This window comes from Schistocerca gregaria, chromosome X, assembly GCF_023897955.1.
Source record: "Schistocerca gregaria isolate iqSchGreg1 chromosome X, iqSchGreg1.2, whole genome shotgun sequence".
Taxonomy (NCBI): Eukaryota; Metazoa; Arthropoda; class Insecta; order Orthoptera; family Acrididae; genus Schistocerca; species Schistocerca gregaria.
Window position 1 is genome coordinate 862229299 of NC_064931.1, and position 24789 is coordinate 862254087.

Sequence of the window (24789 nt, forward strand, 5' to 3'; positions counted from 1 at the left end):
TTTTGTCTTAGAGTGTATACAGGGCGTTACAAAAAGGTACGGCCAAACTTTCAGGAAACGTTCCTCACACACAAATAAAGAAAAGATGTTATGTGGACATGTGTCCGGAAACGCTTAATTTCCATGTTAGAGCTCGTTTTAGTTTCGTCAGTATGTACTGTACTTCCTCGATTGGCCCAATCGAAGGGAGGTAATGTTGACTTCGGTGTTTGTGTTGACATGCGACTCATTGCTCTACAGTACTAGCATCAAGCACATCAGTACGTAGCATCAACAGATTAGTGTTCATCACGAACGTGGTTTTGCACTCAGTGCAATGTTTACAAATGCGGAGTTGGCAGATGCCCATTTTATGTATGGATTAGCACGGGGCAATGCCGTGGCGCGGTACGTTTGTATCGAGACAGATTTTCAGAATGAAGTTGTCCCGACAGGAAGATGTTCGAAGCAACTGATCGGCGTCTTAGGGACCACGGAACATTGCAGCCTACGACTCGCGACTGGGGAAAACCTAGAACGACGAGGACACCTGCAATGGACGAGGCAATTCTTCGTGCAGTTGACGATAACCCTAATGTCAGCGTCAGAGAAGTTGCTGCTGTACAAGGTAACGTTAACCACGTCACAGTATGGAGAGTGCTACGGGAGAACCAGTAGTTTCCGTACCATGTAGAGCGTGTGCAGGCACTATCAGCAGCTGATTGGCCTCCACGGGTACACTTCTGCGAATGGTTCATCCAATAATGTGTCAATCCTCATTTCAGTGCAAATGTTCTCTTTACGGATGAGGCTTCATTCCAACGTGATCACATGTGTGGGCTGACGAGAATCCGCACGAAATTGTCCAGTCACGTCATCAACACAGATTTTCTGTGAACGTTTGGGCAAGCATTGTTGGTGATGTCTGGATTGGGTACCATGTTCTTCCACCTACGCTCCCTGGAGCACGTTATCATGATTTCATACAGGATACTCTACCTGTGCTGCTAGAACATGTGCCTTTACAAGTACGACACAACATGTGGTTCATGCACGATGGAGCTCCCGCACATTTCAGTCGAAGTGTTCGTACAACAGATTCGGTGACCGATGGATTGGTAGAGGCGGACCAATTCCATGGCCTCCACGCTCTCCTGACCTCAACGCTCTTGACTTTCATTTACGGGTGCATTTGAAAGCTCTTGTCTACGGAACCCCGGTACCAAAAGTAGAGACTCTTCGTGCTCGTATTGTGGACGGCTGTGATACAATACGCTATTCTCCAGGGCTGCATCAGCGCATCAGGGATTCCATGCGACGGAGGGTGGATGCATGTATCCTCGCTAACGGAGGACGTTTTGAACATTTCCTGCAACAAAGTGTTTGAAGTCACACTGGTACGTCCTGTTGCTGTGTGTTTCCATTCCATGATTAATCTGATTTGAAGAGAAGTAATAAAATGAGCTCTAACATGGAAAGTAAGCGTTTCCGGACACATGTCCACATAACATATTTTCTTTCTTTGTGTGTGAGGGATGTTTCCTGAAAGTTTGGCCGTACCTTTTGTAACACCCTGTATAAGGAATAGGAGTGGACCAAAAATCAAGCCCTGCGGGACTTCCTTCGTCGTTGATTACCAGCCACTGCTATTTTCTTCGCTTAAGTCATTGAATTATTCAGAACGAATTTTTGTATTCTTTTCTTCCTATTCGAACGAGCTACGTGTAATACAGTCAATTTGCTAAATGTAGGCATTCGGCAGAGAGTGGATGAGTGCAGCCCTTTCCTGTGGTAGTCACCTCTGCTGCAGCATGCACTGCGCGCGGTGCTGCGGCGCGGCCGACCACAGCTCGGACGCGAAGCCGATGAGGTCAGGGTGCGCGCCCGGGTAGCCCACCATGGCTCCTGGGCCTGCCACGCCCGCCGCCCCCGCGTGCCGGTGGTGGTGGTGGTGGTGGTGGTGGTGGTGGTGGTCCCACAGGCTCGAGTACGGTGCCAACTCCCCGTAGCTCGACACGCCAATGTCTGCGGCCTGTCACACACCGGACATAGAAGTAATATCTGCTTCTCTTCGCTCACAGATGCTTCGCACTGCATGCAGACAAGGTGGCATTTCAACTTTCTCTAGGTGATCAATCGTATTAACCTCTGAGCTTAATCCAAAAACTGTAGGTCATTGTGATAACCGTAATTTACACTACGTAAGATAGCAGCCCCTTATAGAGGTCACTGGTTGTTTTCAGCCCTTACGCACAGAACTGGTCTCGAAAGCAATGTCTTTATAATTGCTCGCGTGCCGGCACTTTGTGCTATCTTTCGGTCTTTCGGGCGCGCCGTCTGTTGACCGTCTAGCGCTGCTGGCAGGAGTGGCTCCCGGTCGCGACGGTGGGGACCGGACACCGATGAGTAGCTCATTCTGCACAAGCTGGCGTTGGGGACAATTGCCACTTTTTCTTTCACACAGGTATTTTCTTTAAATCATTTTACATTTTTTGATCTTCTGATGACAAACGACAGTATAATCTACAAACAATCTAAGTTGGCCCACCCAAATCGTTTGTAGACATCAGCAACAGCAAGGGGTCCATATCCCTTCCTTGGGGAATGCCAGATATTACTTCCGTTTTACTCAACGATTTTCCCTCAGTTACTACGAACTGTGACCTTTTTGGCAGTAAATCAAGAATCCAGTCGCACAACTATGACGACACTCCATAGATACAAAAAAAAAAAAGAATGAATTGAGCGTATGGTATTGTTGGCTGGGAGGCCCCAAACGGAGAAATTCGGCCGCCGAGTGCAAGTCTTATTTCAGTCGACACCGCCCTGGACGACTTGGGAGTCGGTGATGAGGATGGAATGATGAGGGCAACACGACACCGAATCCACGAGCGGACAAAATCTGCAACCCGACCGGGAACCCTACCCGGACCCGCTGCATGGAAAGCAAGCACGTTACCACTCTGCTAAGCAGACAGCTACAGATACGTCATTTGATTAGAAGCCGCTTGTGAAGAGCGGTATGAAAAACCTTTTGGAAGTCCAGAAATATGGAATCAATTCGAGATCCCCTGTCGATAGCACTCGTAACTTCACGAGAATAAACAACTAGTTGTGTTGGACAAGAACGATATATTTCAGAATCCGTGCTGACTATTTTTCAATAGATCGTTTCCTTCGAGGTAATTCATAATGGCTGAATACAGTACACGTTCCAAAATCTTACTGCAGATCGACGTCAGTGATATGAGTCTGTAATTCAGCGGATTTCTGCTGTTTCATTTCTTAACTACTGGTGTTACCTGGAAATTTTCCAGTGTTTACGCACGGATCTTTCGTCGAGCGAATGGTTTGTAACACCATTATCGATTGTAAGTAGTTTATACAGTATTATTATGTATATTTAACTATGAAGTGATTGTTCTGTACTAGTTAAGATCTTTGAACTGTCAGAGGGAAAGTGGAAGTTTATGATGGATATATTGTAAATATTTAATAATGTTTAAAAATAATGAAACTTCATAAAATATGTATGCCCGCAAAAGAGAAATTCTACTTTGAATACTGGTTCATGCTTAGGGAAGTTGTATTATATAAAGGAAAAGGTGTAGGCAATCCCCTCCGCTGCGGAAGGGGCTTGGCGCTCGTGAAAAGATGGATTTGGCGGTCAATCTGGGCGGCAAGAGAGAGAGCACATTACACAGTTAGTGGCCAGGAGTTATACAGCCAACACCGTAGGTGCCAAGTGAGGCATTCAGAAGCCGACTTATGTTGACATTGCCTCGGATGTGGTTTCGGCTGTAATATGGCGCTCTTGTATTACGGAATGGCTGTGAAATGATTGATACGTCGCCTAGAAGATTTGAATAGAGCCTTAAACTGCAAGAAGTGAGACCAGATGGCCGCCACGTGCTTGCCACCACTATTGCGCCACTACTCCGCTAACTTCAGGTAATCAGATACGTATTTAAGTATGAACTAGAACATTTGTGTGTGTTTTTTTCAATAATAATTTCAGTGATAAAATATGTGTTGGAACGTTGACATTGCCCTGATCATGAAACCTATGCAGGGTCCTGTCCCAAACGTGCTAAAGACCGAGTATCCTGTTTCTGACTAATCAGTGATTTGTTTCTACTTTGAATGTGGCAAAGTTTCAGTGCTAAAGTGTATAAATGATACTAGTTAAACCACCTGCTTCACAGATGATGAAAGAGGCACATAATTTGAACTTTCATGAAACTTTACTTTGTTGTAACTATTACTAGAAACTAATTTCTGAAGTTTTATTTGAAAATATTAATTGAGTAAATTGCTATATGGGGTTGAAATATAAACCAATTCAAGAGGGGTTAGAAATCCACATTAGTGTAATGCAATTGTCTCTGAAGTAGTTACAGAATTTACCTATAGAGTAAATGACAGTTTGTGGGCCCCCACTATATACTTTTCCACTGTAAAAAAGTCGAACTAAAGATAGTTTTTTGTCGCTATTAAAAGAAATCTGTGACATTGGTAATAATGAAGGCATAATAAGTATAGGTGTAGGATTATTTAATTTCATTTGTGGTATGTGTGTGTTAGCTGAAATAACAACTCTTTCCATGCCCAATTTCAGTCCATTGCGTCTTTAGTAACATCTTAATGTTGAATTAGTACTGAATTAATTAATCATTGCAATAGTAAATCTTATTACCGCGAGTGAAGTATTATTTTGTTCCCTACGTTTGCTGATTTGTGTAAAACGTTATCTACTGCTAACCACAACATAGTTCGTTCGTTAGTTTTGTGTATCCATTGCACTGTTTAAAACGAGCATTAATGGAAGTCTCTTCAGCAATCCATGTTTATTTTTCTTTAAACTTAATTTTTCGATGTATTATGCCTAATTAGGCTGGCAACCGTTTAGTATTTCATTTACGTGAACTTTGCTACTTTCATTACTTACAAAATTAAAGTCTTTGAGCTTTTTATTAACAGGAATAGTTAGCAATCCTTGAACGATACCCTCTGTCCATTAGGTAAACACACAGTCAAACTTCAGAATTACTTTCAGAAGGTAACATTTATTGTATGCTAACGTCATATTTGGCACAAAGTACGTACATAGGTGTTGTAGGTTGAGCATGATTGGTAAGTATGAAGCTATCATATCTGCATACTGTGAAAGGAATCTAACTGGTGCACAATGTGGACCGGAAGACTTGCAATTATTAAGTGATTTGAGTCGCTTCGTTACACCGAGGATATCTATTCTAAGTTACCCGTGTGAGCAGCAGTTCCTGATCAGAAACCAGGAATATTTCCTTCGGAGACCGGTATTTAGTAACTCCACTTTTGGGCACTGTGATCGCTAACGCTACCATCGCTATCAGGCACTGAAAGTATTGACTGTGTTTTGCCGCTCATGTTCTTAGCATACGACGAGGTTCGGATTTTCTGCAAGAAACTATTAAAAACATCTCGCATTGAAATCTGCGATTTATATCGAGCATCTGTAAAACTAAGCCAATCTTGGGGATTTTATAGTTTTTTAAATGTGGCATGCTGTTCTCGTTGCTTTTGAATTGTGTGTGTGTGTGTGTTTACGCAAAGAAGTTGGTGGCATTGTAAATGATAAACTGCCTTAAATACGTGTAGTTTAGTACGTCTCATTGAAAATAAGCGTCTCATTATTTCTTAGAAAACCATATTTTCTCTGACAGCGTTATGCCAGCTTTCAGTTGGAGGTAATAAATATAATGCTCTTTAATTTTATCCACAGCCAGAGGTCGCAGGCGCAATTCAATAATTTAAGAAAATATTCCGGCTCAACCGCGACTCTCCTGGATAGCGGAAATTACGAAATCGCACGCTTCCGGAATACGAGGAGGTGAGCCAGCCCCAGATCGAATCCACCTCGCAGATTAACGACGATGGCCAGCCTGGATTTGACTTTTAGGCGCTTTTCCACCTGCTACTAGGTGAATGCCGGACTGGTCCTCACGCCCCACCTCAGATACACACAACGCAAACTCCTATAAAATGTTATTAGATTTGAAAATGACATCTACACTAGACACCGACAGATGGGGGTCCAAAGATACGTCCGTGGGGGATTGGGGGGGGGGGGGGGGTGACGACAGGAAGAGCTTTCGGCCACCAAACATCAGTAACCCTGCTAATCCGATACAACATAACCGAAACGGTAGAGACACGGGAAAAAGCAAAATGAAAAGAAGAATTCTGGATCAACTACACTTTTAACGTTAATCACCTTAGAATCTGATAACCTTAAAACTGACACGTTTCGGAAGAGCAAGCTTCAAATTTCAAACACACCATCATCAGAATACTTTATCTAATAAAAAATAAAAAAAATATCGGATAAGTTGTCTTCATTTCTACGTCAGCAATAAGTCTGAGAAGAGCGACCAACTTCCCTGCTAAAGCCATGGGACTGCAGGATCGAGATGTGCATAGCTATCAGGTCGCCTTCACAATCTTATAAGACGATCATCATGTGCCAGACAAATTCTGCAGTTATTGGTGAAGAGAATCCCTTGCCATTGACCAGGTTCATTTGTCGGAATTCCCCTGCTTATTTCCTTCGCGTAACACGGTGCTGCGGGTAGTTTGTACTGTTGCTCGTAATCTACACGTAGGAGACAAACTGACTGTGTGGAGATGGTTGCGTACTGATTGCCTCTAAGAAGGCAGAGCTCGGTTCCTTTTCCTCGGGGTACATACGAGCCGTGAGTTCTAGGCGGCAGGCAACTTCCCATGCTGGTAGCCCGCCCTGCCATAAAGTGACAATTTGTGAACAGTCTGATCTCGAAATGACCCTTCGAGACAAGTTGACAGATTGAACAGAGTACATAAGCCACATTATCGCGCTCACAATACGAGGCACAATGAAAATTTCAATGATAATGCAAGTTTACTTCCAACTCCGTAACATGTGTGGCTGTAGACAGCAGTTTTTTGTGATCAGAAGAGTATTCAGAAAGAGGTTTCTAATCAGAACTAAGCAGGTCATGAGAGTCATACAAAACTTATTTTGAACAGTTCATGTTGTATCCTCCAAATGTACAGTCTTTTTATTATGTACCAGCAACGTGCTTTTGATACTTCTTAAGATTTGCTACTGCTTTTCTCAACAGTCACTGCTTTCTCTTTGCAACCTCTGCAACACGGCATAAGGTTCCGTAGCATCCTGCGAGGTTGAAAACCACGACAGAGCGTTAGTGAAGTACATCTCCTGAGTACAAGACATTGCACCAGTTCCTGTGCTTGTGATCCGTACACGTGCCATTGCGTAATGGAGTGAGACCGTGAGACACTATTTATGATGATCTATCATACCTACGAGTACGCTGTGGTCTGCAGCCTCCACAGTATTACTCGAGAACTGATCAATACACTGACTCGGGGGTCATTGTGACTACAGGGGCAGCCTGCATTTGAACACACTCTGCATTGTTGTTAGATGTATCCAAGATGGCGGCAATGGCGGGAAAGTGCCACGCCCCCCTCTCCCAGAAAAACGGGGGGAATTTCAAATTCCAACAGGATAATGCATCACACCACAGTTACCTCTCCTAAGCTAAGAAAATTGCAGGAAGATAGGTCACTTAGGCTGCCCACACTAACCATAGTCACCCAACCGCCACTTCTACCTATGAACTGGCGGCAAGTTTGAATTTTAGTGGTAAAGAAAGGTCAATTCACGTATCACTACGAAGCTAAGAAAATGGCTCGAAAGAAAGGACACTTGGACTAACATCAGACACCCGCCCACAACTTCCTCCTAAGGATTCGTGGGAAAAGGACTTGGACAGAAGTCTTTATTTAAACAATTTCGTGCAGCACAGCAATCCAGTGTGTTCACCACCAGGTCCGGACTCCAACTGACTTAGTACACAGTGCTACCACCAGAGGGCGCTCTCATCTCTGACATAATCCAAGATGGCTGGGAATAGTGTGTTTGCCAGGAGGTCCAGACTCAAACTGACCCTAATACACAGCGCCACCACCAGAGGGCACTGTCAACAAGGTGGCGGTCATGACATCAGCTGATGAAGCAAGTACTATTAGACATGTGACGTCACAGACACACTGATAGGGTTCCCACCCCAAATCCAAGATGGCGGTGGCATGAAATACAAAAAGTGATACGCACCACTCCCAGGTGGGAAATTCAAATTTTGTTATATTTTCGCCATTGCCATGCCCACCTGGACTTGGATGGAAATAGTCTCCACTTGGCATATATATATATATATATATATATATATATATATATATATATGTGTGTGTGTGTGTGTGTGTGTGTGTGTGTGTGTGTGACTGGATACAGTCGAGTACAGTGCTATATTACGCCTCCTGATCACTGCATTTGGGCTAGGTTTTGGCAGCTGTGCTACATTTACAGGCAATTTTAGAACACAGAACGAGATGTCATGATTGGATGGATAGATCTGACATAAAATCGATAGAATTGCGAAAAATGATCAGCGAATAGGCATACATTGACCAAATATACACCAAAATGTGGGGAAATTGAGTAAGTACTTGCGTATCTTCTGGTTCGCACCAAACAAATTGTACATGGGAACAAGTATGTGGCACCAACAAAAGGAATCCGAGGAAACATCGACATCGAAATGAAGGGAATCAGGGAAGCAGTCAATTTTTTTCTATCGAGGCAGCATTATACTATATGTCTATTGAGGTTCCAGTGATACACGCAATTTGACTACTGTATTTGATGCTTTTCAGGAGGACAGAGCACCATTCACCTCTAAACCTATTTGCATCTGCGTCAAAGGGTAACAGGGAGTGAACAGGGTGATCGATTGACATGGAACTGTAGCGAGGTATGATTTAATGGCTGACTGACACATTCTAGAGAAGGATAAGTTGCTGCAGGTCAGTTTTTCCAGTGTCCTGTGTGGATGCATCAGTCGCGTGACATAGCCTGCGTTCTAGTCATATACAGCCAGGTGTTCTCTATATGGTTTAAAGCAGTGTCATAACTAAGTTAGCGACAGGTGTTCGTGAGGTGCTGTAATCGCCGTGTACACATTTGCCTGGCAGATGTGCTGTTTAAAGAGTTAGTGACAGAATGACGTAATTTTCACATGTCAGACGCTGCTGCTATGAGTTTATGTTTCCTTGTAGGAGGTATCCAACGCTACTAACGATCATTTTATATAGGTCTAATGCAAGCATCATATAATTTCTGAACCATAATCGGATGTGAACAGTGGACACTACACGTCTCCAAATAGCTATATTGTGCTTCTATCACGCAGAGCAAGTGTTTTACAGAAGTAGTTTTTTTCTGTTTTATCGTAGAGAAACTGGGAAGAAGGATGTATGTCATATGCTTGAAATATATTTCTTACAATGAAATATTAACAACGCTACATTCCATACGACTGATAGGTCGGAAACGCAGGTAATCTAACATTATAGACCGTTTTAAGTGCACAACGTTGTAGCCTTAGGAGTGCATGTGTTTATGTTTTCTCTTAACAATACCTTCCAGCTACCAATCCTAGACTCTAGAACAATACTTAAGAGTTCATAACTTGGTTGATTTACGTAAAAATGTGTCAAACTCCATCCATTTGGAGCTCCATCGCGCATGAAAATCATTTATTTCTTGTTGTTCTTAACTGTCTGCTATTACATTATGCCACTTTGAAATCTGCTACTATACATCGACAAGGAGTGCTAAGCTCCTCAACATGGGCCCAACTCGATATGGGTGAGGACTCAGAATGGACATACTGCAGCGTCATCTATCCATGCTCGAAATGATACTCGCAGAGTGGAGAAAGGGTTGTTTAGCTATGATACTGAAACTGGGGAAACATGCTGTCACTTCATTGGCCTGTGTTGAAGTTAGTGTAAAATTACTAAAATTGTTCGCATTATCAGCTGTGGTGCTTATTATTAGAGTACATCGATGGTGTCTTTTCCATCCCATCCGTGCACTGGCATGCTGATGGCTACCACATAATGACTGACTGACATCGCTTGTTTGAGTTGTGGAAAGAGTTTTGCTGGATGGACAGCACCTTCTGGGGTGGATAGCACCGAAACACTGATTGCGCACATAAGTGAAATGTGAGGAATCAGACGAAAGGGAACGCAGCGCCATCAGCTATTCCAGTGTGAGAGACAAGTCTAAATGTAGAGCTCGTGAATCACCTTTGACTGATGTTTGGAGACCTACACCAACGCTGCAGAACTCTTCTGGTTTCCTTATGTTTTAACTGTCTTTTATTTAATATCAGTCAATGTGTGGCGTGTTATGCTATCCACCATAAGAACATTATTTACACCATGCAACATCTAGTTTCCTACAAAATGCCGTGGATCAGAACTTCTGAATGTCAGTTTAGGACCAGGCACAGGTCTTGACGTCGTGGTAGAAAAACGAAATGTTTGGCGTTGTACAAAAGCGTGTTAGAAAACAGTGTCTCAAACAACTACACAGGACCAGAGGGAGCGTCTCATGCGATTTAGTATAGTCTGTGGGATACGATGATTCACCTAGAGTATAGGTGATCAAATTTTAAGGGCCTCTGCAGTGCCACGCAGGCTGTCGTAGCACCAGCAGTTTGAGATGTAATTTCGGTGAGGGACTGGGTATACCGTTAGGAACGCTTGGAGGGTTGCACACTGCACTTTTCTGGGGAGTGTTGCGAAATCTCTCGTCATTGCGCCAGCATCGGTGCCTGGGTGACTTCTATATCGGATGAAGTTAGTGGGGCTTTTATAGTCCGTAATTTTTCTCTGTTGGGGGGTAGAGAATAACAATGATAGTATGTCAGGTTGATTGATTTGACTGGTCGCGGATCTGCTTCGGAGTGTAGTATCTGTATCTAATTTGGATATGTATCACATTGTGCGCATTTCCGCCGAATGGTCAAAACACGGTCCTGTTGCATTAACTCTGGTCGTTCTGTTTCTACACGGGTTGCAGAAGGTGGTGGATATCACTTTCTCCGACTTCTGCTCAGTTCCGACTAAAATTGGAACGATCACATGTGCATAGCTGTAGAAATGAGATCAGTTGCAAGATTCGTACGGACTGACTAAAACCAGTTTGTAATTTGACTGCAGCAGACAGGTTCAAGGAAGGTGACTCGCTGCAAGATATGGGAGTGCCAGAAATATAGTTGAGTAGTGGTTGTAATCATTAAAGGAATTGTGAATAGGAACCAACGCAGGTATGTGCTTGAATGGAAAGACCTGATTCCAAATCATGGACATCATTTCTAGCGGATAGTGTAACACTAGAGATCTGAGACTCTAGTGTACATTTTCTTATGACCTCAATCAGAACATCATCTACTACTGCTGTTTGTGTTCCTTCTCAATCAGTCATTGCTTATAACTTGGCAGAAATATCGTGGAACCTCTGATATGGTATCGAGACAGAAGGCGCTACAAATACTATAGAATTATCTAGCTGGGGCGGTGTCAGGGAGTCGCAAGTGCCCCTTACATACAACGTTCCTTAGCCGAATCACTTACAAAATTCGTTAATTTTATCACGAGGTTGCATCGTGGGCTACATGTTGGTCTGATAATACACATTCCTACCATCACCGTCATGATATTTGTCTGGAAAAGCCGACCTCATTCAGAGGTAATGTCACCCTCGATTTGTGAGCAGGTGTAGCTTTTAACATGGATACTTGCGTGCAGCTGTAGAACCAAGACTGCTAGTGACGGTAACATACAGTAGTTGTTGCAATCGGTTTTTTTTTTAACATATGACCGGTTACGTCTCACTTTCTAAGACACAGTGGTAGCACTCGCAAGAAAAAACCTAAGAGACATGTCCACCCATCGTTGATTTTCGGTCAGCACTATTTTGCAACGTTTGGAAACATTTATTGGTCAAGTATTATACTTGTAGTAGTGGGGGGTCGCAGTTGAGCATCAGGCTTTAATGTATGTGCGTGTTCCGATATGTGTGATGGAGGTGACTATGTCCAGTACTAAGGAAGGTGCAGATATTTCCATTTCCACAGCCACAGCCTTCAGCAGGGTGTATTTCTGATACTTCGCTCATTGTCGAATGCCGCTCAATTGAGACCGCGATCGTAACATTTAATTGTAAGTATAATGACAGAACATACATGTGACCAGTTTTCTAGAATGATTCCGTGCATACATGGCGCGTGGTGGGAATGATTCACGTTTTCCGTTAATGGCAGCAGCCGTCCGAATGCAGAGGTCTGTTGGAGTGTAGAAATGTATTTGAGTTAACTTTTCCGTCGTCTAGAAGACCGAATAACGATCTAATACTTAGCATGTGTTGGGCAGCTTTTGTGATCAAGTGGAAATTTGAGAAGATTGCGTATGGAGGTGCGTTTGCGCTGGACCGTTATTCCCTCTCATGTAAATTGTTTTGGTTGAGTGCTTCTGCACATTTCGCGCCTCTATTTAGTTGAGAGAAGATCGAATGTGGTGTGTGCTTCTAGCATGTGGAAGACACGTTTGCCTGTTCTCCAGACATGGGAAAGACATTAGTTGGCTTGTAAATTATAGGGATGATTTGGAATTTGTTACAACATAGACATCGGTATTCGAGAGTGGAAATATCATTTTCCTCTATTTCTTTCTAGTTACTCAGTGGTTTACAGCATGCTGCACCTCACTAAAGGTTGGGTTTGTGGAGAAATAATTTCCAGTCTATATCTTGGGAATTATGTTACGCTAGCGATCGGTAGGATGCTGCCTAGTACTTGATATCGAGAAGTACCGCGGAAATGGTATAATATTATGGCAAACCATACGAAAATACGTGTGTTCTTGTAATCACCGAGTCTGTAGATATACGTAGAAAAGCGAGCAAGGAAGGAAGCAGGTTTGTACCGCGAGGAAACGATTCCGAATTTGTAGAACAGTTCTGAGAGCGACATCGGTCTACTGAGGGTGCTCTGATGTAAAAGGAATGATTTTGTATGGCGGAGGATATGACTTGTGTGCTACTACATCAACACAGTAGGCGGTGATATATTGCTGGGTTGGATAACAGTTTCACTAACTAATATTAAAGCTCCTGTCCTCAGTGAAAGAGCAGTGTAATTGAGTAAGCGTCTTTCCGTATTTGACGATTGTTGTTGTTGTTGTGGTCTTCAGTCCTGAGACTGGTTTGATGCAGCTCTCCATGCTACTCTATCCTGTGCAAGCTTCTTCATCTCCCAGAACCCACTGCAACCCTGCTCTCCCTCTATGATTTTAACCTCTACGCTGCCCTCCAGTACTAAATTGGTGATCCCTTGATGCCTCAGAACATGTCCTACCAACCGATCCCTTATTCTGGTCAAGTTGTGCCACAAACTTCTCTCCTCCCCAATCCTATTCAATACTTCCTCATTAGTTATGTGATCTACCCATCTAATCTTCAGCATTCTTCTGTAGCACCACATTTCGAAAGCTTCTATTTTCTTCTTGTCCAAACTATTTATCGTCCATGTTTCACTTCCATACATAGCTACACTCCATACAAATACTTTCAGAAATGACTTCCTGACACTTAAATCTATACTCGATGTTAACAAATTTCTCTTCTTCAGAAACGCTTTCCTCGCCATTGGCTGTCTACATCTTATATCCTCTCTACTTCGACCATCATCAGTTATTTTGCTCCCCAAATAGCAAAACTCCTTTACTACTTTAAGTGTTTCATTTCCTAATCTAATTCCCTCAACATCACCCGAGTTAACTCGACTACATTCCATTATCCTTGTTTTGCTTTTGTTGATGTTCATCTTATATCCTCCTTTCAAGACACTATCCATTCCGTTCAACTGCTCTTGCAAGTCCTTTTCTGTCTCTGACAGAATTACGATGTCATCGGCGAACCTCAAAGTTTTTATTTCTTCTCCATGGATTTTAATACCTACTCCAAATTTTTCTTTTGTTTCCTTTACAGCTTGCTCAATATACAGATTGAATAACATCGGGGATAGACTATAACCCTGTCTCACTCCCTTCCCAACCACGGCTTCCCTTTCATGTCCCTCGACTCTTATAACTGCCATCTGGTTTCTGTACAAATTGTAAATAGCCTTTCGCTCCCTGTATTTTACCCCTGCCACCTTTAGAATTTGAAAGAGTGTTCCAATCAACATTGTTAAAAGCTTTCTCTAAGTCTACAAATGCTAGAAAAGTAGGTTTGCCCTTCCTTAATCTAGCTTCTAAGATAAGTCGTAGGGTCAGTATTGCCTCACGTGTTCCAACATTTCTACGGAATCCAAACTGATCTCCCCCGAGGTCGGCTTCTACTAGTTTTTCCATTCTTCTGTAAAGAATTCGTGTTAGTATTTTGCAGCTGTGACTTATTAAACTTATAATTCGGTAATCTTCACATCTGTCAACACCTGCTTTCTTTGGGATTGGAATTATTATATTCTTCTTGAAGTCTGAGGGTATTTCGCCTGTCTCATACATCTTGCTCACCAGATGGTAGAGTTTTGTCAGGACTGGCTCTCCCAAGGCCGTCAGTAGTTCCAATGGAATGTTGTCTACTCCGGGGTCCTTGTTTCGACTCAGGTCTTTCAGTGCTCTGTCAAACTCTACACGCAGTATCGTATCTCCCATTACGTCTTCATCTACATCCTCTTCCATTTCCATAATATTGTCCTCAAGTACATCGCCCTTGTATATATACTCCTTCCACCTTTCTGCTTTCCCTTCTTTGCTTAGAAGTGGGTTTCCATCTGAGCTCTTGATGTTCATACAAGTGGTTCTCTTATCTCCAACGGTCTCTTTAATTTTCCTGTAGGCACTATCTATATTACCCCTAGTGAGATAAGCCTCTACATCCTTACATTTGTCCTCTAGCCATGCCTGCTTAGCCATTTTGCACTTCCTGTCGAGCTCATTTTTGAGACGTCTGTATTCCTTCTTGCCTGCTTCATTTACTGCATTTTTATATTTTCTACTTTCATCAATTAAATTCAATATCTCTTCTGTTACCCAAGGATTTCTACTAGCCCTCGTCTTTTTACCTACTTGATCCTCTGGTGCCTTCACTACTTCCCTCAGAGCTACCCATTCTTCTTCTACTGTATTTCTTTCCCCCATTCCTGTCAATTGCTCCCTTATGCACTCCCTGAAACTCTGTACAACCTCTGGTTCTTTCAGTTTATCCAGGTCATATCTCCTTAAGTTCCCTTCTTTTTGCAGTTTCTTCAGTTTTAATCTACACGTCATAACCAATAGATTGTGGTCAGAGTCCACATCTGCCCCTGGAAATGTCTTACAATTTAAAACTTGGTTACTAAATCTCCGTCTTACCATTATATAATCTATCTGATACCTTTTAGTATCTCCAGGGTTCTTCCATGTATACAGCCTTCTTTTATGATTCTTGAACCAAGTGTTACCTATGATTAAGTTGTGCTCTGTGCAAAATTCTACCAGGCGGCTCTTTCATTTCTTTGCCCCAGTCCATATTCACCTACTACGTTTCCTTCTCTCCCTTTTCCTACACTCGAATTCCAGTCACCCATTACTATTAAATTTTTGTCTCCCTTCACTATCTGAATAATTTCTTTTATTTCATCGTACATTTCTTCAATTTCTTCGTCATCTGCAGAGCTAGTTGGCATATAAACTTGTACTACTGTAGTAGGTGTGGGCTTCGTATCTATCTTGGCCACAATAATGCGTTCACTATGCTGTTTGTAGTAGCTTACCCGCATTCCTATTTTCCTATTCATTATTAAACCTACTCCTGCATTACCCCTATTTGATTTTGTGTTTATAACCCTGTAATCACCTGACCAGAAATCTTGTTCCTCCTGCCACCGAACTTCACTAATTCCCACTATATCTAACTTTAACCTATCCATTTCCCTTTTTAAATTTTCTAACCTACCTGCCCGATTAAGGGATCTGACATTCCACGCTCCGATCCGTAGAACGCCAGTTTTCTTTCTCCTGATAACGACATCCTCCTGAGTAGTCCCCGCCCGGAGATCCGAATGGGGGACTATTTTACCTCCGGAATATTTTACCCAAGAGGATGCCATCATCATTTAATCATACAGTAAAGCTGCATGTCCTCGGGAAAAATTACGGCTGTAGTTTCCCCTTGCTTTCAGCCGTTCGCAGTACCAGCACAGCAACGCCGTTTTGGTTAATGTTGCAAGGCCAGATCAGTCAATCATCCAGACTGTTGCCCCTGCAACTACTGAAAAGGCTGCTGCCCCTCTTCAGGAACCACACGTTTGTCTGGCCTCTCAACAGATACCCCTCCGTTGTGGTTGCACCTACGGTACGGCCATCTGTATCGCTGAGGCACGCAAGCCTCCCCACCAACGGCAAGGTCCATGGTTCATGTTGGGGGGGTATTTGGCGATATGTATGGCATTTTGTGAGGTTGAGTTGTCGGTGCACTATGGTGATCAGTATAAAATAGTTTATTGCCGCTGAATGCCCCGTCTGAAGAAAGAAAGAAAAGGCTGACGGTGTGGGAGTAGGCATACGATAATTTTTTCGGGTGCTGTACAGATATAAAGGATAACTGCACTGTTTGTGTAAAATGTGTATGTATTGTATTGTAAAGTTACTGTGGCTTACATTATGTAATATGTGTCTATATTTCATGGTAAATTTACTATGCTATATGATGTGGTATCACTAGAGAGGATGACTGAGTCCTATCATGAGGGGGTGTATAGATTCAGCACATCGATAACTGTGAGAGATTTTTTAAGTGGAAAATTATGTGCGCTACAAATACTGAGATTCGTTCTAGGAGCAGTCAAAAAAACGGCTCTGAGCACTATGGGACTTAACTTCTGAGTTCATCAGTCCCCAATAACTTAGAACTACTTAAACCTAACTAACCTAAAGACATCACACACATCCATGCGCGAGGCAGGATTCGAACCTGCGACCGCAGCGGTCGCGTGGTTCCAGACTGTAGTGCTTAGAACCGCTCGGTCACCCCGGCCGGCAGAAGCACTGTCGTCAAGAGGAGACATTACCTGTACATCGATTGGTGTCAGACTGTAGCAGCAATAGCAATATTTAATTGTAGTTACACTGATAAATACCTTCCTGGCTTCCAATATTCTTGTGAGTCTCGTATGTATTTGATGATCTGCAGAGAACTTTGCGGCCTTAACTGTCAGTGCAATTTAGCCATCTGTGCAAAATAATTTGACCACTGAATGTCTCATCTGCAGAAAGAAAGGAAAGTTGTATGGTGTTTCGATACCGGCGGCATCAGTAATTCGGTGGATAAATTCGATAAGAACCAATCATAATGCTCGATTCATTCACATCCTGTGTGTTGGGATATAGGAGCTTCTACATAGCGGAGGGAACATTTGTGTGCGTTGAAAGCAGGAAGGGTAACATGTGATGGAGTGGGTACCACGTTAGGTCCACGAGGAAGACTGCATTCGAGGACGTCATTCTGCGTTATTTGCGTAACCAGGTTCTGTTAGGGCAAGAATTTTCATGCACACAAGCTGAGACATCAAGAAAGCAAGCATTAACTATTTCTGGGACACTATACAATTTCCGCGAGGTCGACTCGGTTCTTATTTTTTACACTGTCATGTGACATGAGTATAAGATTGAGAACCTTGTTAGATGCGTTTGCGAAGGTTTGTAACTACCCCATGATCAACGGTAAAGACGTGCTGCCCGGGGGTGTCTCGCATATGGAAGCTGCGTGAGCTCACCTTGGAGTTCTGTGACGTCAGCATAACAGTGACTGTATACTCGAAAAAGAGCCAACTTTCACCTGCATCCGGTGCCTAGGTGATCACGTATTTTGCATGGAATTTCTCAGGTGTCAAGTATGGTATGGGCGCCACCACCTCATGTGTGCGGGACCTTAACGGGCATCTGTGTGTGGTTTGACAGCTGACGGTTGTGTCACTTTGCGGGGGCTGCTGTTAACCTCCTGTGCGGTCTAGTGTACAGGGGATGGCAGAGGGTGCTTGCACATCAGTGTACTGAATTATTTAGGAGCGGTGGAACAGTTTATGTATAACATGGTGTATGACGTCCATGTGCACGTCACACACACACACACACACACACACACACACACACACACTCACACTCACACTCACACACAGTGGTGGAACAGCATCATCTGTGACGTCGGTATCCTCATATCTAAGGTGTCCTGTTAGAATGACGATAGAGAGAAAGCGGTTGAACAGATGAGAGAGATGACAGAGAGCTCTGGTGGTGGTGCTGTGCACTAGGTCAGTTGGGCTGGACCTCGTGGTGAACACACTGGATGGCGGTAGTGGCTAAAATTGTTTAAATAAAGACAGGTGCATGATTTCGACAGTTGACGATTAGCAAGCATGTTTGCAGAGTCTTCTAGTGGTTCACATGTCTGCACACTGTGTGACGTGGCCCCAAGCATGTCCGAGCATGTGTTTTGTATCACTGTAATAAATATGCTCCATCCCTAAATAAATTGTTATAAAATCAATAAAGAACACTTCTTCATCTCTCCACCAGCCCAGTGCAGGCTGAGTCCTTCTCCCACGAATCCCTAGGAGGAGGTGGCAGTCAGGTGACTTAAGTTAGTGGAGGTAGTCAAAGTGTCCTTTCTTTTGTGCCATTTTCTTGGGGTAGCAGAGGTAGCACAATTGACTTATCTTCCCATCAAAATTCAAACTTCTCACCAGATGGGTGTGGCAATTGCATCATCAACTGACGTCACAGCCGCCATCTTGGACATCATGCACTGAGCATGTTAGTACATGTTAGTGCACATTAGTACACATTAGTGCAGGTTAGTACACATTAGTCCGCCAACATGGGTTGTTAAGAGGACATGGCGGTCGGTTGAGGATCATGGTGGAGACTTTAACTATTACCTTCCAAGTCCAGATGGGCGTGGAACTCGCGAAAATATGAAAAAATTTGAATTTCCTGCCTGCGAGAGGGCGTATCACTTTTTGAATTTCCCACTGATGCCATCATGGATTTGGGGTGGGCACCCTATCAGTGAGTCTGTGACGTCACAGTCTAACGGTAGTACTTGCTTCATCAGCTGACGTCATGACATCCACCTTGACGACAGTGTCCTCTGGTGGTGGGGCTGTGTACTATGTCAGTTGGAGTCTGGACCTCCTGGCAAACACGCTGATTCCCGCCATCTTGGATTACGTCACAGATGAGAGCGTCCTCTGGTGGTGGCACTGTGTACTAAGTCAGGTGGAGTCCGGACCTCACAGTGAACACACTGAATGGCTTTACTGCACGAAATTGTTTAAATAAAGACTTATGTCCAAGTCCTTTCCCCACGAATCCTTAGGAGGAGGTGGTGGGTGGGTGAGTGACTGAGGTTAGTCCAAGTGTCCTTTCTTTTGAGTCATTTTCTTAGCTTAGTAGAGATACACGAATTGACCTTTCTTTACCACCAAAATTCAAATTGGCCACCAGTTCATAGGTAGAAGTGTCTGTCGGGTGACTTAGGTTAGTGAGGGGAGCCCAAGTGACCTATCTTCCCGTGATTTTCTTAGCTTAGTTGAGATAACTGTGGTGTGATGCATTATCCTGATGGAATTTGAACTTCTCGCCATTTTTCTGGGGGACGAGGCATGGCACTTTCCCACCAAAAGCCGGTATCAGCTGACGTCATGGACGCCATCTTGGATGACGTCATGGGCTGTTGCCAAGCCTACACGCCACTATCTTGGATGAAGTCATCACCGCCATCTTGAATACATCTGGCAACAATGCAGAGTGTGGTCGTATGCATGTTGCCCCAATGATATCAGCTGTCTTCTCCATTACTGTTACCTAGAACGTTACCACAAAAGAAACTGTAGTTATGATATCATAGTTATCTTAGCGGTTGCACTTAAGGATTAATTTTCTTATATCACAAAAAGAATCTGCCATCGTGGCCACTTTTCCAGTTAGACTACTATACAGGGAGCTCCCTGCCAATAATGTCACATGATGCAAGGCCTGTTCGGCAGGTGTACTGCATGATATTATCTTCAGCAAATCGAAAGTGGAAATCTCCGTAATTTTTTTAGTTTTGCTAATCTCCAGAACAACTAGTTCCTTGACAACAAAACATCAGTCCGTTTTTGACAAGGACTGTGTGTGTGTGTGTGTGGGGGGGGGGGGGGAATTCATGGAATAGTCTAAACATCCCTAAGTTCGTCTTCTCAGCATTTTCTCATTGTGAAGTGGCGCCTGATTAGTGCTACAAATCTTCATCACTGTACACGGATCACATTGATCCCGCTGAGGTGCTTAAATCGTTAAGCCCGTAATGACGAATCATTGTATCATCGTGTGTATGTGCATTTGAAAGGAAGGACTGGCACTCACCACGAGACATAAACGGCAACCGCAAGCTACTCCCTATAAAAGTCCTGTGGTATTCTATGCATTAACCTATGTACTTTACAAATTACTGTGTAGTACATGGCAGAAGGTACTACTTATCACTGTACCATGTATTAGAATTTATTCTAGTTCCAATCGGATATTCTGTACGTGCTTTGTAATTAGTCTTATCTATCTTCGCGATACGCAGAGGGCTGTCATGTATCATGTATATCTAGATTACTCACTAAATAATCGTTCTTGAAAATTTGTAAGTAGGCTTTTGCAAGATACTTGGCCCCATTGTTCCAGCGTCTGCCAGTTCAAGTTTTGAAATATTTCCGTGATGCTCTCATGCGAGTGAAAGAAAGATGTGATCAATTGTGCTTTCCTACTTTGCATAAGGCCAATAAACTCTGTTCATCATGTTTATTATAAACTATGTCCCACATACTTGAGCAATGTTCTAGGACATGTAGAGGGTGTGGGTGTTCTCTGGTGGAGGTTGGTGAGGCAGGATGGCCCAAGCAGCTGATTCGTCGGCTTTGAACCAACGGCTCCCGGCGGCGAAGAGTTGTCATGAAGAAGGCGACATTTGCTACGCTCAGCTCGTCTTGATGGTGGGTCAGTCTTGCTACAGTAGTGTCATGAAGAAGGCGACATTTGCTACGCTCAGCTCGTCTTGATGGTGGGTCAGTCTTGCTACAGTAGCAATTCTGGCCGGGCAACGAAGCTGTGCGAGGCGGTAGTGCTGGAGACTGGTACGAGAGCAGGGCGTATTGGTAGCGTACACCGGCGGTGTCGAGTCACGGCATCCAGAGTGCGAACCGCGGCATCTGGCGCTGAGTACGTCACTTTGCCCCTCGGTCCATCAGTGCTGCAGCTGGACCCTCAAGCAAGCAGTCCTGTTATGATTACAGTGGACCAAAGGTTTTGCGTAATAGTGCGTCACCGTGTTGCGGAAAGTAACTCTCTTTTGGCAACGAGACCTTGCTTTTGGCTCGAACCACTACCGATGGTAGAATGCCTGTTTTGAAGGAAATTTCTTTTGTAGATGGACTGTAGTTTCCCAGTATGCTCCCAATGAACCAAAGTCTGTCATCCGCTTTACCTGCGTTTGAGCTTATGTGAATATGCCACTTCATATCACCACAAATTTTTGCACCAGGATATTTGTTTCATTTGACAGATTCTAACTGTGATCCATTAATGTTATCTTAATGGGACAGGGCGTTTTTGCATTTCCTGAAGTGCATAATTTTAAGTTCACGAAGTTATAAAACAAGTTGTCAGTCATTTCATGCCTTTGTAATCTTGGCAGCACTGATTGGATATTTGCAGCTTTTTTCAGAAACTTTATTACAGACAAATTCTTGATACAACACCCCCGCCCATGACCTCTGAGAACTGGCCATTAAATTACAGCGATGCAGTCAGGGCAACAAAGCACAATTTGAACTACTGTCAGCTCCAAAATAAACAAACACATTTTAATCCTCGGCACGTTCTCTAAATGAGTTCAGCACGCCAGAAGTTAGCCACCACCTTAATGTAAAAGGCAGACTCAGTTTCGAGGACAAAATGGGGACCTTACACCGCTTGCTAAGGGGCTAGTGTCTTCTTCTGACCTGTCAACGAGTCTGTATCATGCTGCGCCAGCTTGTGTAGTTTAATTAAGTAGAGAGGCTATATAAAGAGTAATTCAAAAGGTTATGCACAAAGGTTGCTGACAGAGGAGTCGAAATAAAACAGCTTTAGAATACGAACATATGGTTCAGGAAGTAACCCTGAACCGTGAACGGTGAAAACTTTGGAATTTCAGGAACAACAAGGGCAATTAATGTCCATGCACCTTAATATTTCAGTAAAGATGATGTACTATTTACTCAGCAATATTCTACATTACTGAAGGAGCTCAAATTGACGACCACCATATTCAGTATAGGTATAAAGTCTTACATACTCTATCAAGTATCCAGACATGACAAACTACAGTTATACTCCGAGAAGCGTTTCTTCGTCGGCAACTGGAGTTACATACGTGAGGATTTTGATATGTCTCCACAACCAAAATTAATAGGTAACATATCAGAAGAGCAAGATGGCTATACAATTGCACCATCCCTTCCGAGCCAAGGCCTGTGATGCAAGGCACTGAGTACGCCAAGTACTTTCACAGAGAAGTCTGCGCCGGCCGCAGTGGCCGAGCGGTTCTAGGCGCTTCAGTCTGGAGCCGCGCGACCGCTACGGTCGCAGGTTCGAATCCTGATGTGTGTGATGTCCTTAGGTTAGTTAGGTTTAAGTAGTTCTAAGTTCTAGGGGACTGATGACCACAGAAATTAGGTCTCATAGTGCTCAGAGCCATTTGAACCAGCCACAAGTCTGCGGGTGCTCTGTCTAGTTGCATCCAACCGTAGGTACACAGAAACTTAAACTGCGTTTGCGTTATTATTGTTGTTGTTGTTCCTGACATTCAAAAGCATTCACTGGCGCAGAATTACTTCCAGGGTTATAAGTTCTCATTCCAAAGTTATTGTATTTCGACACCTCCATCAGTTCCTTCATTTTGCACACAGCCTTTGGAATCGCCCTTTAAGGAGGGATGTTAATGAAAACGACGGAAAATTTCAGTTTCCTGTTTATTTTCTGTTTATAAGTAGAACTCATGGACAATAAGTTCGCAAAGTTTCAATGGTGAAATAGCATCCGAAGTGCTTGAAAAACAAATGTGTGAAGCGACCTTCCTGCCACACTCATTTTTTAAAGCAACACTTCAATATGTACAGGCTCAGAGGGATAACAACCCCTACATTCACAAGGAGAGGCTTCCAAATTGTATCCTGGATGTTGTGAAATCGACTAACAGTTTTCTGTCCGATCTTTAACTTCTAAAACAGTTTATTAATGGCAAAACCCAGAATCCTAATGAGTCTCTAAAGTCAGTTAGACCATCAGAGAGAGTAGATCGCTAGTTCCTGCTACTACTAAGGCGAGTACACCGTTCGCTTTTTACATATTTTTACGAGCTTCAAACAGGAGCGACTTATTTTAAGTTATCTGTGTAGTTACTAGTTTATTTTTGTAATTTCTTGCGTGTTCGAGTGCTTACTAGGCACAAAGTTTTATTTCAATAACAGTGTAGTGTACAGTACCACCGTTGCTATCGACTGTTGTATCGACTCTCGTATCGTGCAGGCTTTTGTTTGTTTGGTTAGAACAGCTCAGTGTCAGTTAGACCGTCAGAGAGAGCGGATCGCTAGTTCCTGCTACTACTGGGGCGAGTACACCGTTCGCTTGTTACATATTTTTACGAGCTTCAAGCAGGAGGAGTGCAGTAATGGGTAGGAAGTGTGATTGTTGTGTACAGATGCGAGCTGAGCTGGCGACCCTTCACTCACAGCTCCAGGCTGCTTTGGCTTCTGTCACGCAGCTTGAGGTTCTGCCAAGGGGCGTCACTGTGGGGGATCGGACGGGGGATGCGAGGGGCGGTGAGCACGTCCCACGTGCCCTCCGATCGGCCTACTGCTGTGACCTCCGCGGTTACTACCTGCACTGTCGTTGACCCCTCGCCTGTGGTCGAGTGTGAGATCATTCCAAAGTCTGGCAGGCAGCGAAAAATTTTCCGTGGGGCCGATCGTAGGGCCTCCCCGTTTCGTTTGACAAACAGATTTTGGGCGTTACCTGTGGTTGACGATGTCTCTGAGCCGGATGCAGTCGTCCACCCTGTTCCAGAGGAAGCTTCTCGGCCCGCAAGGTCTTGGCATTCACAGAGGGTGGGTTTGCCCCTTAGAAACATGGTTGCCAACGAGGGGAAGGAAGCCAGTGCGCACACTGTGTGCATTCCGGGGGAGTCATTACGGATGTGGAAAGGGTGCTTCCGGATCCCATGAGGAGTACAGGGTGCAGCCAACTGCAGGTGATCGGAGCAGATTCTGTCTGGTTTCGGACGGCTAGCGGAAATGGTAAAGACTGCCAGTCTTGTTTCCGAGATTAAGGCGGAGCTTACCATCTGTAGCATCGTCGATAGAACCGACTGTGGTTCTTTGGTGCACAGCCAAGTGGAGGGTCTTAATCAGAGGCTCAGGCGGTTCTGTGACAGTGTAGGCTGCAGATTCCTTGATTTGCGCCATCAGGTGGGGGGTTTCTGGGTTCCACTTAATAGGTCTGGGATCCACCACACACAGGAGGCGGCTACACGGGCAGCGGGGGCTTTGGCGAAGGGACTGGGCGGTTTTTTAGGTTAGAGGGTCTCGGGAAAACACAAGATGGGCTTCAGTCACAAAGGGTGCAGGCTGAACACAGGAAGAAAATGGATACAGGAACCATTGGTATAACAGTTGTAAATTGTCGTAGCTGTGTTGGGCAAATACCAGAGCTCCAAGCGTGAATGGATGCGAAAGCATACTTGACCTTTTGGTAAAAATAACCTTGGACAAATAGTGAGTGTTGAGACGAATACAGGGATTA

General features: G+C 43.9%; 1 protein-coding gene across 1 annotated transcript in view; it reads right to left on the reverse strand.

Moving 5' to 3' along the window:
- The window catches only part of LOC126298340 (heart- and neural crest derivatives-expressed protein 1-like), a 101552-nt gene that overhangs the window by 21266 nt on the left and 55497 nt on the right, over window positions 1-24789 (reverse strand). The window contains exon 2 of the mRNA XM_049989636.1: window positions 1779-2011. Within this exon, the coding sequence (XP_049845593.1) occupies window positions 1779-2011 (233 nt within the window). The remainder of the gene's footprint in view (window positions 1-1778; window positions 2012-24789) is intronic.